This window comes from Hemibagrus wyckioides, linkage group LG11 (genome assembly GCF_019097595.1).
Source record: "Hemibagrus wyckioides isolate EC202008001 linkage group LG11, SWU_Hwy_1.0, whole genome shotgun sequence".
Classification (NCBI taxonomy): domain Eukaryota; kingdom Metazoa; phylum Chordata; class Actinopteri; order Siluriformes; family Bagridae; genus Hemibagrus; species Hemibagrus wyckioides.
This window is the reverse complement of record NC_080720.1, coordinates 29,648,298-29,663,351: the sequence shown is the minus strand read 5'-3', so window position 1 is coordinate 29,663,351 and position 15,054 is coordinate 29,648,298. Positions and strand designations below refer to the sequence as shown.

Here is a 15,054-nt window from a genome sequence, read left to right as displayed (position 1 = left end):
CTTCATTCATCCATTAAATCACTCATTCATTCACTCACTAATTCATCCATGGAGGCAGTCACTAAGTTTCACATCCATTCACTCACTTATTTATCCATGGAAGCAGTCAATATGTCATTCATTCATTCATTCATTCATTCATTCACTCATTCATTTACTTATCCATTCAATCACCGTCGCTCACTCACTCACTCAGTTATTCATGTACTCACTCAGTTATTTAACTTGCCAGCTCATTCACTCAGTTGTACTCACATATAGTCACTCGTTCACAGACTCTTTACTCACTCACTCACTCACTCACTCACTCACTGACTTAATCATTTTCTAATTATTATCACTCATTTATTACCTAATTTATTAACTAGCATGCCTGCTCACTTATTAACCTATTCATTCAACCATTCTTTCATTCATTCATTCATTCATTCATTGATACAGTCAGTCACTTACTCACTCACTTGCTCGCTCACACAATCGATTTGTTCCTATCTTTTTTTTTTCTCTCAGGAGCTATATATCTTTGACTCTGCAGGACGTGAAACTTTTGTGGAGACATGTGAGAAAATGGTAATTTATTTTTTCCTTCAAACAAGAAAGATTATCACCTATGCACTATTTTTTTAAAATATATATTATATTTTATATTACAAACACTATTAATTGAATTTGCTTTGGGATTATGTTTCTCTCTCTCTCTCTCTCTCTCACACACACACACACACACACACACACTCTCTCTGCTTCTAGTCTTTCTCTAGAGTGAATCATGTGGATTATATGCTTTGCTGCATCATAACAAATCTGCATAAAATGGAGAGAGATCTTCATTCATATGCTTCATGTTACTCCGATGTCACTCTGAAATGTAGCTCTGTGTCATGGACTTACATAAGAAGGAGACGATGGCTAGTGTGAATGCAGTGTGGGTGTGATGTATCTGAAACACTGATTGCTGCCCTGTGCAGCAGTTTCATGTTCTCTCCGCTCCAGTACACCTGATTAAACTCAGGAAAGGGCTGGTAATTAGCCGCCGTGTTAGAGCAGGGGAAACAGCAAATTGCGCAGGGCTTTGGGTCTACGGAAACACTCTCGCACAAGAACCACTAATTTAAGAAACATCTAAAAATTGGAATCTAGCAGGGGTTGGGTGGGAGCAGAGCCTTTTCCCACGCCATAATAAATTCCCTAGTCCTATTAGTCAAGAGCTTTACTCTCACTGCTCCACTGGGCTAATTGAGCTCCTGCATGTATTTGCTCAGTGTGTGTGTTTTTGTCCATCAGCGAGATGGGTGCTGTATATATTTACAGGCCGTGTGTACATATGTTTTCTTGCCTAGTGGGGGCAGCCGTCAGTGGTGTGCGTGGTGTTTGAGATCAGCAGCCTGGACTCGTTCAAAAGTTGCAGCCGCTGGCTAGAGAGAGTCCGAGCTCACTGCAACGGACTGCAGTTACCAGGTGAGAGAAAGCTCTCCTGAGACACACACGCATTTCTTTAATGCCCTTTCCATTCCATACTGCAGTGAGTCATATGGATGTACACATTAAGGCTGTTCAATAGTTTTAAAAAAAATTTTATTCTGCCCAAAGATCCTTAGAGAGGTGTGTTGTTTAGTATAGGATGTTCTTTAATTCATTAAAATAAACGTATTTCTTTGTTATTTAACTGCTTTTAGTGTAGTAAAGCATACAGCATTATTTATTATAGAAGATAAATCATTTTAAAAAGTGTATTGATTTAAAAAAAAAAATACAATAAATTAGCAAAAAGCAGTAAGAAGCAAAAGCAAGGCCAAAAGAGAGACTACAGACCTTTATTGAGAAAATAAATATGGATTTAAAAATGTCTGTTGTATGGGGTGCCATTATTAATAATCTCTGAGCTGCTACAGAAAAAGCCTGTTCTCCATTAAACGTCATTTCTGTATGTTTTGTGATTTGCTAAATGATTTAGTGAGATTCTCGCGTGTATATACCCTGGACATACTCTGTTTATTCAGCAATTAGATTCTTAATTCTCTGATTTGGGGCAATCCTCATAGCTCCAGGGTCAGAAATCCAAATAAATAAGAAAGAAAAAAAAAGCAAGCAAAATAATATAAAGTTGCCTCAGGCTAGACTGGCATCAGAAAAGCATCTGGGACTGTTCCTGAACCGACAGTTACAGAGTGTCTGTGTGTTAAAGGTGTGTTAGTGGGGAATAAGTCGGACCTGGCATCGAGAAGAGAGGTGGAGACATCCGTGGCACAGGAGTGGGCACAGGAACAAGGTCTTCAGTACCATGAGACCTCCGCTGTGAGTGGCCTCTGATCCGCACCACGACTTTTCATTCATCATAATGCTAAGCCTGAGCTTAACATTTCAGTACTGTTAAATAATATTCAATAACCACTTTCACGCTTTGCATACAGAATGAGCCTGAAGCCTGTTTTCACTCACTCACTCAGTATTCATCTGTGTGTTTGTACCGCAGAAGGAGATGGAGAACTGCGATGCTCCCTTTCTGAGTTTAGCTCAAGCCTTTTATGCTCTGTATCAGGACCGGAGGCAGATGATACAAAGGCTCGGTTAGGACACCACAGAGACTGACAGCCTCTGATGGCCTGTTTTCTAGCTAATGTGTACATACACTACATTGCCAAAAGTTTTGGGACACCCCTCCAAATCACTAAATTCAGGGGTTGGGCTTTGCCCCTTAGTTCCAGTGAAAGGAACTCTTAATGCTTCAGCATACCAAGACATTTTGGACAATTTCATGCTCCCAACTTTGTGGGGACAGTTTGGGGATGACCCCTTCCTGTTCCAACATGACTGCACATCAGTGCACAAATCAAGGTCCATAAAGACATGGATGAGCGAGTTTGTTGTGGAGTGTATTTATTTATACAATCATTAATTAATCTCACGTTTCTTTTTTATTCTTCAATTTAAATCCAACTTGACAGCATTTCCTTACTGTATCATACAATGGCACTTATAATGCTTTACATGGATAAATATTTCTGGATGCCTGACCATCACAGCCTTCCCAAATATTCCACAAATAACAAAATTGGAAGCACATTTCTGTGAAGACATTGTTTGCCAAGTTTGGATTGGACCTCAACTCCCCACTGAACACCTTTCTGATGAATTTGAATAGCAAAAGGTCTCTTCATCGCTTGTTCTCACTAGTGCTTTTGCTGCTGGATAGGGAAAAAACCCCACAGCAATGTTTCCCAGAGGTGGAGTGAGGGGGTAAAGCTGGAAAAAGATGTTTGAAAAGTACATATCGGATTGATGGTCAGGTGTCTCTACAAATAGTGTACTTTGGCCATATAATGTATCTAGTCAATCTCCCTCGACTCTATTATTTGTCCAATATCATTTAAACTTCCATTTCTATGGCGATGATTCACCAGTTTATCTCAGCATGAAACCGTCTGCTCCAATCCCTCCTCCTGCCTACTGCAAAGCAAATGCTGGATGACTTTAAACTTTCTCCGACTGAACTATGACAAGACAGAGATGGTATTATAGTAACTCCTTCCACTGCAGTTCAAAATCGTCTTTGACACAATGCTCCCTTTTCAGTCTGAAATAAATTCTTCACAATATTGCCTCTGTCTCTGGCCTGGTTTAAACTTTCAAATATGTATATTACATCAGATCTAGATTACTGTAATTTAATTTCTTTTTCCTCTTAAGTCGCTAGGGACATAGGAATATCACAATAAACCCAGCCAACCATTTTGCCCATGTCTCTCCTTTTTTTTTTTTTTTCTCAACAACTTAACTGGCTTCCAATCATAGTCCATATCAAATTTAAGATCCATTACATTTTGAAGCACTCTATAGACTAGACCTCTCCTATCTTTCGGAGCAACCCACTCTCTGAGATCTTACACAAGATTGGTGACAGAAGCTTTAGTGTTACTGCCCTGAAACCTCACTTTATTTAACACAGTCACAACCGCCAGGATTTGGGGTTCGATTCACGCCTCCACTTTGTGTGCATAGAACATTGGGGGTTCGTCTAGGTTCTCTGGTTATAAGTTAAGTAGCCTTTTTTTTTCACATTTTACATTACTGCACAGTGAAATCCTTTCTTCACATATTCCATCCTTGGAGGGTTGGGGTACAGGGTCAGTCATGATGCAGCACCTCTGGAGCAGCCTTGGTCAAAGGGCTCAATGGTGGCAGCTTGGCAGTGCTGAGGCTTGATTTTTCCAATCAGAGCCTTAACCACTTGAGCTATCATCACCCTACAACACACAGCATCTCTAAATTGTCCTTGGTGTATGAATGGGTGTGTGTGATTGTGATGGGTTGACACCGTCCAGAGTGTCTCCCATTCCTTAGGGTCCAGGTTTCCAGCCATCCTGTGTAGGATAAGCTGTACAGAAATGAAATATGTGGTGTTTATTACCTTTAACATTCAAGGTATCAATAAATAATTACTCAACAGCAATAACGATAGCGGTCGTTGTTATTGCTGTTATTGTCACCATTTTACCTCATCACGGTATGGATACCTTGGAGCTGGATACCTCTCTCTAAACTTTCAGTAGGCATATTTTGAGCATACTGCAGATGATCAACAATAATCGATGGAACGTCAGAGCAATTTGAAGATCATGTCGGCCTTTAGACGTATGCCTTTCTGCTAATATTTGTACACGTTCTATATGGCTACATTACAGTTGCTCTTTTTTAGTGCTACATGCAGTATTGTTTCTTTGCCTTTGATACACCCTGGGGGGTTGAAATAAATTTTTATTGCTTTGTTGCGACACACTGCACCAGTTCACGAGGAGAGCGTGCGGCGTGTCTGAGTTAGTGAGGCTCACCCTGCCTTTGCCCTTTCCTCAGAGCCTTCACACTTGCAGAGCTGAATTTTGGCCAAGCGCTACACTCCACTGAACAAAACAGGGTTTAGGCAAGGCAGCGGCCATGTTGTCTCCTTTCCTGTCATCAGCGTGACGTGATGGATGTGCGATGAAATGCCGTGGCGCTCGAGTGAAATGCTCACAGCTTTCTCAGGGTCGCTGTGACGCAGATTCGGACAGAGATAAATGAAATATAGACACTTTAATGTCGTGTAACGCACGCACTCACGAGCGCAGACGTTTACCCGGTGTCCTTGATGTGTGCTTGTGGCTCTGCAGCTTTTTAAAAAGCCTGTTTGTGTGTGCATGCGGACGCTTCAGAGCACATCTATGGCAGCGTAATCTAATTTCACACACTGTATTAATGCTGCCGTATCCATGCTCTCATAAGAGCCACGATTATGAGATCCATCAGACATGTCGAGAGCCGAGAAATCTGAAATGGCTTTGCACCGTATTAACCAGAAGGACAATGACTGCAATTTGACTCGTTCCAATAATGTGGAAGTATGTAAAATTGAATTCTTCATGAATAAAAAAAGTTATTATTAAATAAAAGAGTTGTTATTAAAACTGTCCTCATCTGTTAGAACACATAGCTGAGTGACTTCATTAAACCCACCCCCAAGTGACGGAAAGACTGCACACCACACACACACACGCAAAATAAAAAAAATCTATATTTTTTCACTGTGTGTTTGCTCAGTGCCAGCATGTAGCCCTGTGTGTATGATAGCTCCAGGGCTTGAGGAGGCAAAGCAATGTGAAGATCATCATGCTAGTACTTCTACGTAGATCTAAGATCAGATTAGAATGCTAGTCACACATAGCTGTAGTTCCCTGAACCATGGATAACCACCAGGGTTGATGAGATTCATCTCATTATCTGGGTGCCTTCTTGTGCACCATCATTTTCTGTCCTGTTACAATGAGCCTGTGCCCATTGTAGCCTCTGATTCTTGTTCTTAGTCAGAAATCTTTTGATTTTTCCAGCTTATGTGACTCTGTATCAAGGTTTTGCATTCTGAAATGCTTTTCAGCTCATCACGGTGCGCTTCGTTTGAGTCACTGTCGCCTCGCTGGCAGCTTGAATCAGACAAACCACGACCTGCAGAACTGCCACTCGTACCATCCTGTATAAACTCTAGAAAGTTTACTGTGGTGGTTAAATACTGATGATACTGCGATACCTTATTAATGTAATAGATAGTCGATTGTTGTGTTATTGTATAAATAAGTATGCCACACCCATATGTGATTGGCTCTACCTTAAATTGTTGCCATCGTCTAGAACAGGGATGTCCAAACTTATCCGGCACCCCTTTGCGGATAACATCGGACACCCCTGGTCTAGAATATATTTGTAAATTGTAGCATTATCATTTCCTTTCACTAGAGTTAAGGGGCATGACGATGCTCCTGTGCACAAAGCAAGGTCCATAAAGGTTTGAGGTGAACTCAAGAACTCAAGTGTCCTGCACAAAGCAGGAAATTGGAATGAAGACTGCAAACCAGGATAAACCGACACAAATTACTACAGCAACATTTCAAAATCCAGTGGAAAGCCTCCGCAGACGAGTAGAGCAGCAATGAGGAGACCAGCTCCATGTTAATGTTCTTACAGGTGTAATGGTGATGGTCAGGTGTCCACATACTTTTGGACATCTAGAGTGTTGTGAATTCCACTAAAGCAACTTCTGGGAAACCACCTAAGAATTCTAAGCTAATATTCAATACATGGGTCTTCTTGAAAGATTGTGAGGTGTTTAAATGTTAAGTAATAATAGTTATCGAATTATTCAGCTGAATTTTTTCCCCACAACTTGCAGTTCAAAGCTTCTGTTGTTCTCTTTGCGCAAGAAATTGATAAAAAGAACATCTGTAGATCCTATAATGTAGTCTTTTTTTGTCAACCAGCACAGACATCTGTCTACTTTCCTGAACAACATACATCCTGACGTTATTGTTGGTTCTGCAGTCATTGTGAAAAGTGGATAGAACGTTTATGATCGATTTGATAGGTTCAAGATTTCGGCAAGTCTTTGAGGCATGTGAATGCTTTATTCCCCCCTTTTTATTACTTATAATGTGAAAATGTATAGGCTCCAGGCTATGTGTGTGTGTGTGTGTGTGTGTGTGTGTGTTGGCTTATCTCCATGTTGTGTTATAGTGAGGTATTATACAGCAGCCAGAAGCCCTGCTGTGACTGAGATTCAAAGGGGGGTGGCGTTTATGGGCCAGGATGGTCCAACATAGAGTAACACACACACACACACAAACAGAAGACTGACCACACACACTCAGTGTGAGGTTGGGAGCTCCCAAGCCCAGTATTAGCAGGCGTATCCCATCTGTGATCTGCCAGACAGACGCTGAGAGCAGAGAGTCCCACTACAGGGGGTGAGCCAGCCCAAGTGTGTGTGTGTGTGTGTGTGTGTGAAAGAGAGAGAGAAATAATAATAATAATAATAAAAAAAAGACAGAACTATAGAGCAAGCTTTTGAATCTTAGACCCTTAAACACATAGGGCATTGTAGGTAGGGTTGTGTGCCCACAGATGTGCCCTTGACCCTCAACTGCACAGCCTGAAACTGACCGAGGTGAAGTCAACACATCTAGATGTATATATCCGGAAATAAAAGCGGAAAATTAATATTTTGATCCCAAACCCAAATCTATTTAATGTGTAGTGAAAACAAAATAATTGCTGGATTCGTTTCCTTTGAGGCAGGAGGTGTGGGAGTGAGGGGAGAGGCAACGGTATATGCTTGAACCACCTATCTCGGCTAAATCTTTAGAGCCGGATTACGTTTGTGATTCCAAACAACCAGAAGGTTCTGAGTTCTAATCCACGTCTACCAAAAGAGCTGCAGCTTTATGCTTGAGGCAGCTTCAGAAACAGCACAGCAACGTGATTCAGTATTAGTGACCAAAAGCTTGCTAGAATCCCAGGATTTCCAGATGCTCTCAAGAGCTCTTATGTCAACCCTTAATTCCTAACTGCTCAGCTATATGCTCATAAAAGTGTCAGCTACATACCGTAAAAGTGTCGGCTAAATAAACGATCTTGGCTAAATCCGCCGAGCTGCCTGTAGTTTCACGTTTAAAGTCAATCTTCATTCATATGTTCACTAGGTTACGCCCTTTACCTATGTGAGGTGTATTTTTATTCAAGATAGGTCGTTAATGAATGTTTTACTGAGCACGAGAAATGAAACGATATAAATTGTCTGTCATAACAAATCAACCCCGAGAGATGACTCCTGACTTATGAGTTGGCTGATTGCTGCAGTGCTATCGCTTTCTTTCTCTTCGTCTTCCTTCTCTATGCCATAAGAGCACGGACTGCAGCAATGGTCCGCTATTACAAGAGCATTAGTATTCTGCACGCACACATGCACGCACACACACACACACACACACACACACACACACACACAGCAAACTCAATGGCCTTTCAGCACTTTTTGCTCAAAATGGCCAACAGAGGGAGCAAAAGCATGCCTATACCCTCAGATAGACAGAGCAGGTTTTCCTTCATCTCACCACAAACATTTAATCCACGCCGTGATTCGAGCTCTCTCACGGGAGTTCTGCTTTATGTTCATCCTTTTCTTCTTGTTAATTGAGAACCAGAAGAGAGCCATATCTGGTAGTGTGGTAACGACACCATATTCATTGTATATCTGAAGGTTTTTCATCATCGAGGCCATTTTGAAAGTCCACTAGGCAAGGTAATTCAAGGCCATTGCACTTGTGATATAATATCTTGCTCCGAACTGAAAGACCATCTCATTGTGGGATGTATTCTGGATTATAAGACGTCTAATCGCCTTTTAAAAATCAATCTCGCCCTCCTTTTCAACAATTGGCCTTTTATTGATGTTCAGTGGCTATCGCTGTACGATTCTTCAGTATCTGATTCCGCTTAGTGTTTTAGACGAGGGCAATATTACATTGGCAGCCATAAGCAGCAGCATGATGAATAAATTATTTAGAAATCTACTAGAATAAAAAAAAATGAACTAGTTAAAAGAATTTTTACCAAATCACTTTATGACTATTATAAAGATGATCAATTTTCCTGTACTGAATAATAAATTGCATAGTTTAGTGAAGGTGGCTTAACTGGTGCCTCAGAGCTTCAGTGTGGAAGTTCTCTCCATATCCATATCACCTTCCTTTTGGTTCTTCCACAAACATGATATTAGTTTAATCTGTGTTTATAAATTGCCCCTCAATGTGAGTGAATATGTGTATGAACTGGTGTCCCATTCAAGGTGTATTCCCGCCTCATGCTCAGTGTTCCCGAGACAGACTTCGGATGAAATGCCCATTGAAGATAAATAAAAATAGACAGCAGAAGAAAGCATCGATTCTACAAATATGCAAATATCAGGAATATGATAGGCTCTTATTTTATGATGCAAGAACCCTTTCCTGTGACACAAAACGGTGAGGGTGATAATTGCTAGACTTTATCTGCCTCCAGATTTACACATCCTGATGCTGATAACATGTTTGCAGTATAGTGCAGTCCACGGTGGCAGGGGACCCACTTGTGCAAAGAACCTTCTGCAAGCCTGTGCAAGGTGTTCTTGTGAAGTATTAATGCACCTTTCCATCATGCAGTCTCTCTGCAGCATCAGCACCTTCAACTGATACTTCATAAGAAACTTTCACGCCACCCCAAACTGGAATCAGTCATGTACCAATGGAGTAACCTGTCAATCATTGTTTTTACAAATCCGACACTATATTTCTTAACCCATCAGTTCACAGCCAACTTGGTGACAGTTTTATGTTCGTTGATGAATGCTTGGCTCACGTCAGAATCCAAAAATATGCTCGTTTTATGAAATGGTTCATATTCATTTTTGTTTTTTGGCTTGCGGCTTGCCAGACATTATGAGTGAATGTTTTCTAATTTTACACTTCCCATTTACCCCTCTCTGATTCACTAGACCACAGGGAAGCAGGCGCAATCTGAGCGTGCTCCATCTCTCTCTCTCTCTCTCTGTCTCTCTCGTTCACTTTCCCTCACTCGCTCTCTCCCGTTGTGCGGATCAAAGCTCCTGATGTGTCTCCCTGCAGGGCGGTGTGATCAACCATGAGGGCACACATACACACACTCACACACACACACATGTACACAGCCCATATGGTAAATCTCTGTTAATAATAGGTAGCTTTGAAGAAGGGTTACACATGACGAGCTGTCACATCGTAGTCCAGCGACCTGCCCCTGACCCTCTCTCGATTCCACCCACTGAGGCTCATCAAGACATCTAGATCTGACAGTTTCACTGTAGACTAAAGTTCAGCGGGGTCTGATTGCTTCAGACTGTCATTTAGTACTCTGAAAAACCCACAGCTATGTTTTTTGGGGGTTTTTTCGTAGGTGCACAACTGGCATTTAATGGCCTCAGGGAACGACAGTGAACTTTAAAAGGATAGTAACATAACCTAAAGGGACTTTGAAGGAAGATTATCATTTTTGGCTTCATCCTGAACTATTTCATTACAGAGCTATTCTTAACGCTGAATGTTAAGAACGGATGCTATCCTCTAAATCTACGTCAGAATTTTGCATAAATATGATTTCTTTTTAGCTTATAGCCCCCAGTTTGACATCCTGCATTTGTCTTAAACTCAGACACTGCAACAAAATAATTAGCTTTACATTTTAAAACTTACACAAGTACACGAGTCGGTCCTTTCGTATCGTTGTCATTTCTGCTGTTTGAGCCGCATCTTACATGTGTGTCGTTATATAAGCGTCAGCGCTTATGCAACCATTGCACAGTGACTCTTCTGGCTTCAGAAAAGCCTAGCCCATGTTACCCTTCCACATTTGCACTGTAAATGGTGTACAGCCTAGACAAGACCACTTTTACAAAAAAAAACCCCATCTATTTCTTTATTTTTCTCCTCCACTGAGTCACAATAAAATCCATTCCCCAATTCTTTTGTTTCCATGACGACTTTATTGACTTTTGATTTGTTCTCATTTTTTGTCTTTTTTTCCGTCCTTCTCTTGCGCCAGGGAAGTCTATCTGTGGTTTATTAACATATATATATTTATATATTCATATATAATTAATACATATATTAACTTATAAGTTGTGGCCAGGATACAGGTTTGTCTTTTTTTTTGCCCTGGGGACACCTCGGCCACAACGCTTCACAGTATTAATGCGCAAAAGAATGAGATGGATACATACAGGAAGTAAAGAGGGAGGTGGGCGGGGAGGAGGGGACGGAGTCACAGGTCGCCCTGGAGACCGAGAAGAGAGTTGAAAAAATAGAAACCTTTTAAAACTCACAATGCTCATCGTCTACTATACCCTCCCTCTCTTTCACCTGTCTATGTCTCTGTTTCTCTCGTTCTCTCTTTCTCCCCATTACTCGCTCCTCTTCTTTTGAAACATGGTTTAAAACTCGTTAAATTACGGTAGATGGGAAAATCATGCATTTTCTTTATCTCTTTTTTTGGACATTTTTCACTTTTTCACTTTTTTTCAACATGGAAACTCATCATAGTCATCTTCATTGTTGTAAATAGCTCACAACTCAGAGAGCTCTTGTACCCCCAGTCCTTGTTACCCCTCGTGTTCTGGTTCTCCATTCTTTCTCCCACTCATTTGTTCCCTGTCTCTCCTTTTCTGGCTCATATTCAGTCACTTTCCCTCTCTGCCAGTATTGGTCTCTGTAGTGCTCATACAGGCGTAGTGCGACGGTTGGCAGCATTGCTGTGTGAGTCCTTCGCGTCTTTCTGGATACAGTTGTGGACTTGCAAGAAGTTATGGTCCCTCTCCGAGTTGTAGGTGGCTGGGGGCGTGGCTTTCAGCGTATCTCCTCCACCACGGCTCAGAGTGTACATGGAGATGTCGGTGGAGGGCAGAGCTCCAAAGCCTTTGAGGCCTAGCGGAGAGGTGTCACGTGACTGCGAGGGTTCCGTGGAGCGGCTGGAGGAGCGTGAGCGACGCCGATAACGGTAGCGGTAGCTGGGGATGCGCGTGATGGCCGAGCCGTGCAGGTAGTCTGCGTTTCCAGTCGCAATGGCTCTTCCAGCCCGAGCGCTGGCAGCTCGGAGTTCACGGTGCCGGTCGATAAACATGTGCACCGCCAGGACGCCCACCATCTCGGCCATGATGAAGGACAGAGCACCAAAGTAGAAGCTCCAGCCGTATGAGTAGCTGTTCTTTTTCGAGTCGCTCTTAGTGGGGTCACCCGCATTCGCTGATATGTAGACAATCATGCCAATGATGTTGCTCAAACCTTCCAGACAGACAGAAAGATAGATAGGGTCAGGTTTACATATTGATAACATTGACTAACTGTCTATAGAATATACTAACCATGGCTATAAAACAGCACTGTACTTTTGATAAAATATTCAAAACTCTATTCTATCATTCTTAAGATGCTGGTCTTGAGTTTTGAGTGAAAGCTTCCTACAGAGTTTACAACTGCAGTGGGGACTGGAGCAGCAGCCTGATTGATTGCAGTGGAACCTGGAACTACAACTGAAACTCTATTGGTTACAGTCGCAAAGGGGGGTGGGGTCAGGGGGATTTGGGGAGACTAAAACTGCATTAACAAGGGCAGAAACTGCATTGGTTACAGTAATACTGATGTTAGAAACTGCAGTTGGTTTAGATACATTGGCACTGGGGCTAGAACTGTAGCAAATACCTGTGCAAAACTTGCAGCTGGCTTGGTTAGAGCAGCATTGGGACTGCCACGACATTGGGTACATCAACTCTGAGTGATACAACCGCGGCCCAAACTGTTACATTAGCACTGGCGCCTAGACCTGCACCCTGATTGGCTACAGTGGCAGTAAAATTACAGTCTAATTGGTTGCATTCAAAATCAGTTACATTACAGTGGGGGCTGGAACAGCAGACCAACTGCTGACATGGGGACTGGGAACAGGATCTGTAGCACAACTAGATCCAGTGTCAATGGGGACATTAACTGCAGTCTAACTGCCATGGCAACGGGGTCAGTGATTGTAGCCCGATTGGGTAATGTAGCACAGGGGCAGGAAGTCCAGCCTGATTGGTTATAGTTTTACTGGAAGTAGGAATATAGTATACATAGACTGCACAGGAAACATACAGTCGTTTCAGAGAAAGTTAGCAAGGTTTGTTAGTTGGCAAGGTTTCCACATAATTATACAACTCTGTAATGCACTACGACTTCACATTTAAGCACAAACTACCAAGAAAAAATGAAGAAGCTAACCAGACTTAAATAATTTTACCAGAGATAATCATATGTGTGGTGCTAGAAGATTTGAGAAAAACAAAACACAGCTAATAGCGTTGCAAACACAGTAGACTAAATAGAGTAAGTACTCAATCATTGTTTTGCAAACACTTAAGCTTTTGAAATCACCAAAGTGCACACTTCTACTAAAATACTATAGATCATTCAGAGGTTTTCAGATTCCCTCTGCTCCTTAATTTAGCTTTGTCTGGGTGGTGGATGGTTCAGCAATTTGGCGAACAATCAGACAGTTTCAGGTTGGCTTCTTTAGGGAACTAGAGCTTCTTTCTAAGAGTTGTCACTGTGTCCTTGAGCGAGGTTGGCACTGGATACGATTGCTGTCAGCCCTGCCTTCTTCCCTCGGCACGTACACCAATATAAGACCTTATGGCCATGTTTACACATTATCAGGTCACATAACAAGCATTTGGCAAATAAAGACTCTCATCTCCCATTTTGTGGGCTCAAAGCAAAAAACTGTTCAGGATCTGATGTGGGTGTAAGGGTCAGGGAAGGAAACATGCACTGTTGGCTGATATTTCTAATAAGAAAAAAACTGGGGCAAAACCCAGCCAAATTTTTGGTATGAGTTTTTAGGAACCATAGAGATGACAGACCTGCCCACTTGATTTCTATTGGCTTGCATGACCAAGGCTTGTAAATTCATAGGTCAATGATCAAATCAAAGCATAGTAAGCTCTACTTGTAGCAAATGCACATTTTTTATGTCTATGTCCTGTCCCCTTCTGTGAGTTGCCCTTGGTCTATCTGCTGAAAATGTGTTTCTAAAATTGACATAAAATTGTAAATGTTATGGTCAAAACAGAAGATGTTTGCAGCTCTGATATATGTCTAAAAATACCACTGGAGAATTGTTGTCCATTAACATAAAAAGCCAACAACAGTGAAGAAATTATTAGTTTAATGTCAATTGACTGGGGGGTCTATGGTTGTCTAGCTTCAACTCTGCTATATCTAGTTTTATACTGTTTTCTAAAGTGAAGATTGGTTGTGGATAAAGACAAAAAAGTGTCTGGAACATTTTTTTAGCTGTATCCCAGCGGGAGTCTCTCAGCCTAGCAGAAAATAAACAGACTCATGCTTTTGACAAGCTCTATGTGGAATGTGTATCTCAGAGAACCTTGTCTCTTAGCTGTTTATACAGCAGGTGGCATTTAAAAAAAAGAGCTCCTGTATGCCCATGAGTTCAACCCTGCTATGAGACTGTGTGTATTAAAGTTGCACACTTGATCAGTGTGTTTAGTAAGAAAACATGTCATTCCTGCTGTCTGGGCATGTTGCATGTGCTTGGGTTGCTTTACATTGTCAGGAAAGACGAACTGCTATGACTCAAACAGACAGGGCTTAGCAATAGTCTGCCATTTGTCTCTATAGAATGTAACCAATCAAACTCTAGTTCCTGTCTTCAGTGCCACTGGAAACAATCGAACTGCAAGCCCTATCCCCATTGCCACCCTAACCAACTGGACTGCAGATCCTTAACCCAGTTCCACTGTAACAAGTCAGAATGCAGAACTTAGCCCCAGTGCCACTGTAACCAATCTGACTGCAGTTCCTGCTCTGGTGCCATGGTAACCATTCAGGCTGTAGTTCTTTTCCCCAGTCCCACTGTAACCAATCAGACTATAGATCCTTGCCCCAGTCCCACTCTAACCAATCAGACTGTACATCCTTTCCCCAGTGCCACTCTAACCAATCAGACTGCATTTCCTGCTTCTAGTGCCATGGTAAACATTCAGGCTGTAGTTCTTTTCCCCAGTCCCACTATAAACAGTCAGACTATAGCTCTTTCCCCCAGTCCCACTATAAACAGTCAGACTGTAGATCCTTTCCCCAGTGCCACTGCAACTAATTTGATTGTAGTTCCTTCTCCTGGTGCCATGGTAAC

General features: G+C 41.9%; 2 protein-coding genes across 2 annotated transcripts in view; one reads left to right on the top strand and one right to left on the bottom strand.

Moving 5' to 3' along the window:
* Positions 1–3,599, top strand: part of ift27 (intraflagellar transport 27 homolog (Chlamydomonas)) — an 11,584-nt gene extending 7,985 nt beyond the window's left edge. Inside the window, exons 4-7 of the mRNA XM_058402059.1 lie at positions 511–570; positions 1,341–1,458; positions 2,186–2,295; positions 2,474–3,599. Coding sequence (XP_058258042.1) covers positions 511–570; positions 1,341–1,458; positions 2,186–2,295; positions 2,474–2,572 — 387 coding nt within the window. The 3' untranslated portion in view covers positions 2,573–3,599. The remainder of the gene's footprint in view (positions 1–510; positions 571–1,340; positions 1,459–2,185; positions 2,296–2,473) is intronic.
* A 7,246-nt stretch (positions 3,600–10,845) lies between these two features.
* The window catches only part of cacng2a (calcium channel, voltage-dependent, gamma subunit 2a), a 57,518-nt gene continuing 53,309 nt past the window's right edge, over positions 10,846–15,054 (bottom strand). The window contains exon 4 of the mRNA XM_058402070.1: positions 10,846–12,149. Coding sequence (XP_058258053.1) covers positions 11,587–12,149 — 563 coding nt within the window. The 3' untranslated portion in view covers positions 10,846–11,586. The remainder of the gene's footprint in view (positions 12,150–15,054) is intronic.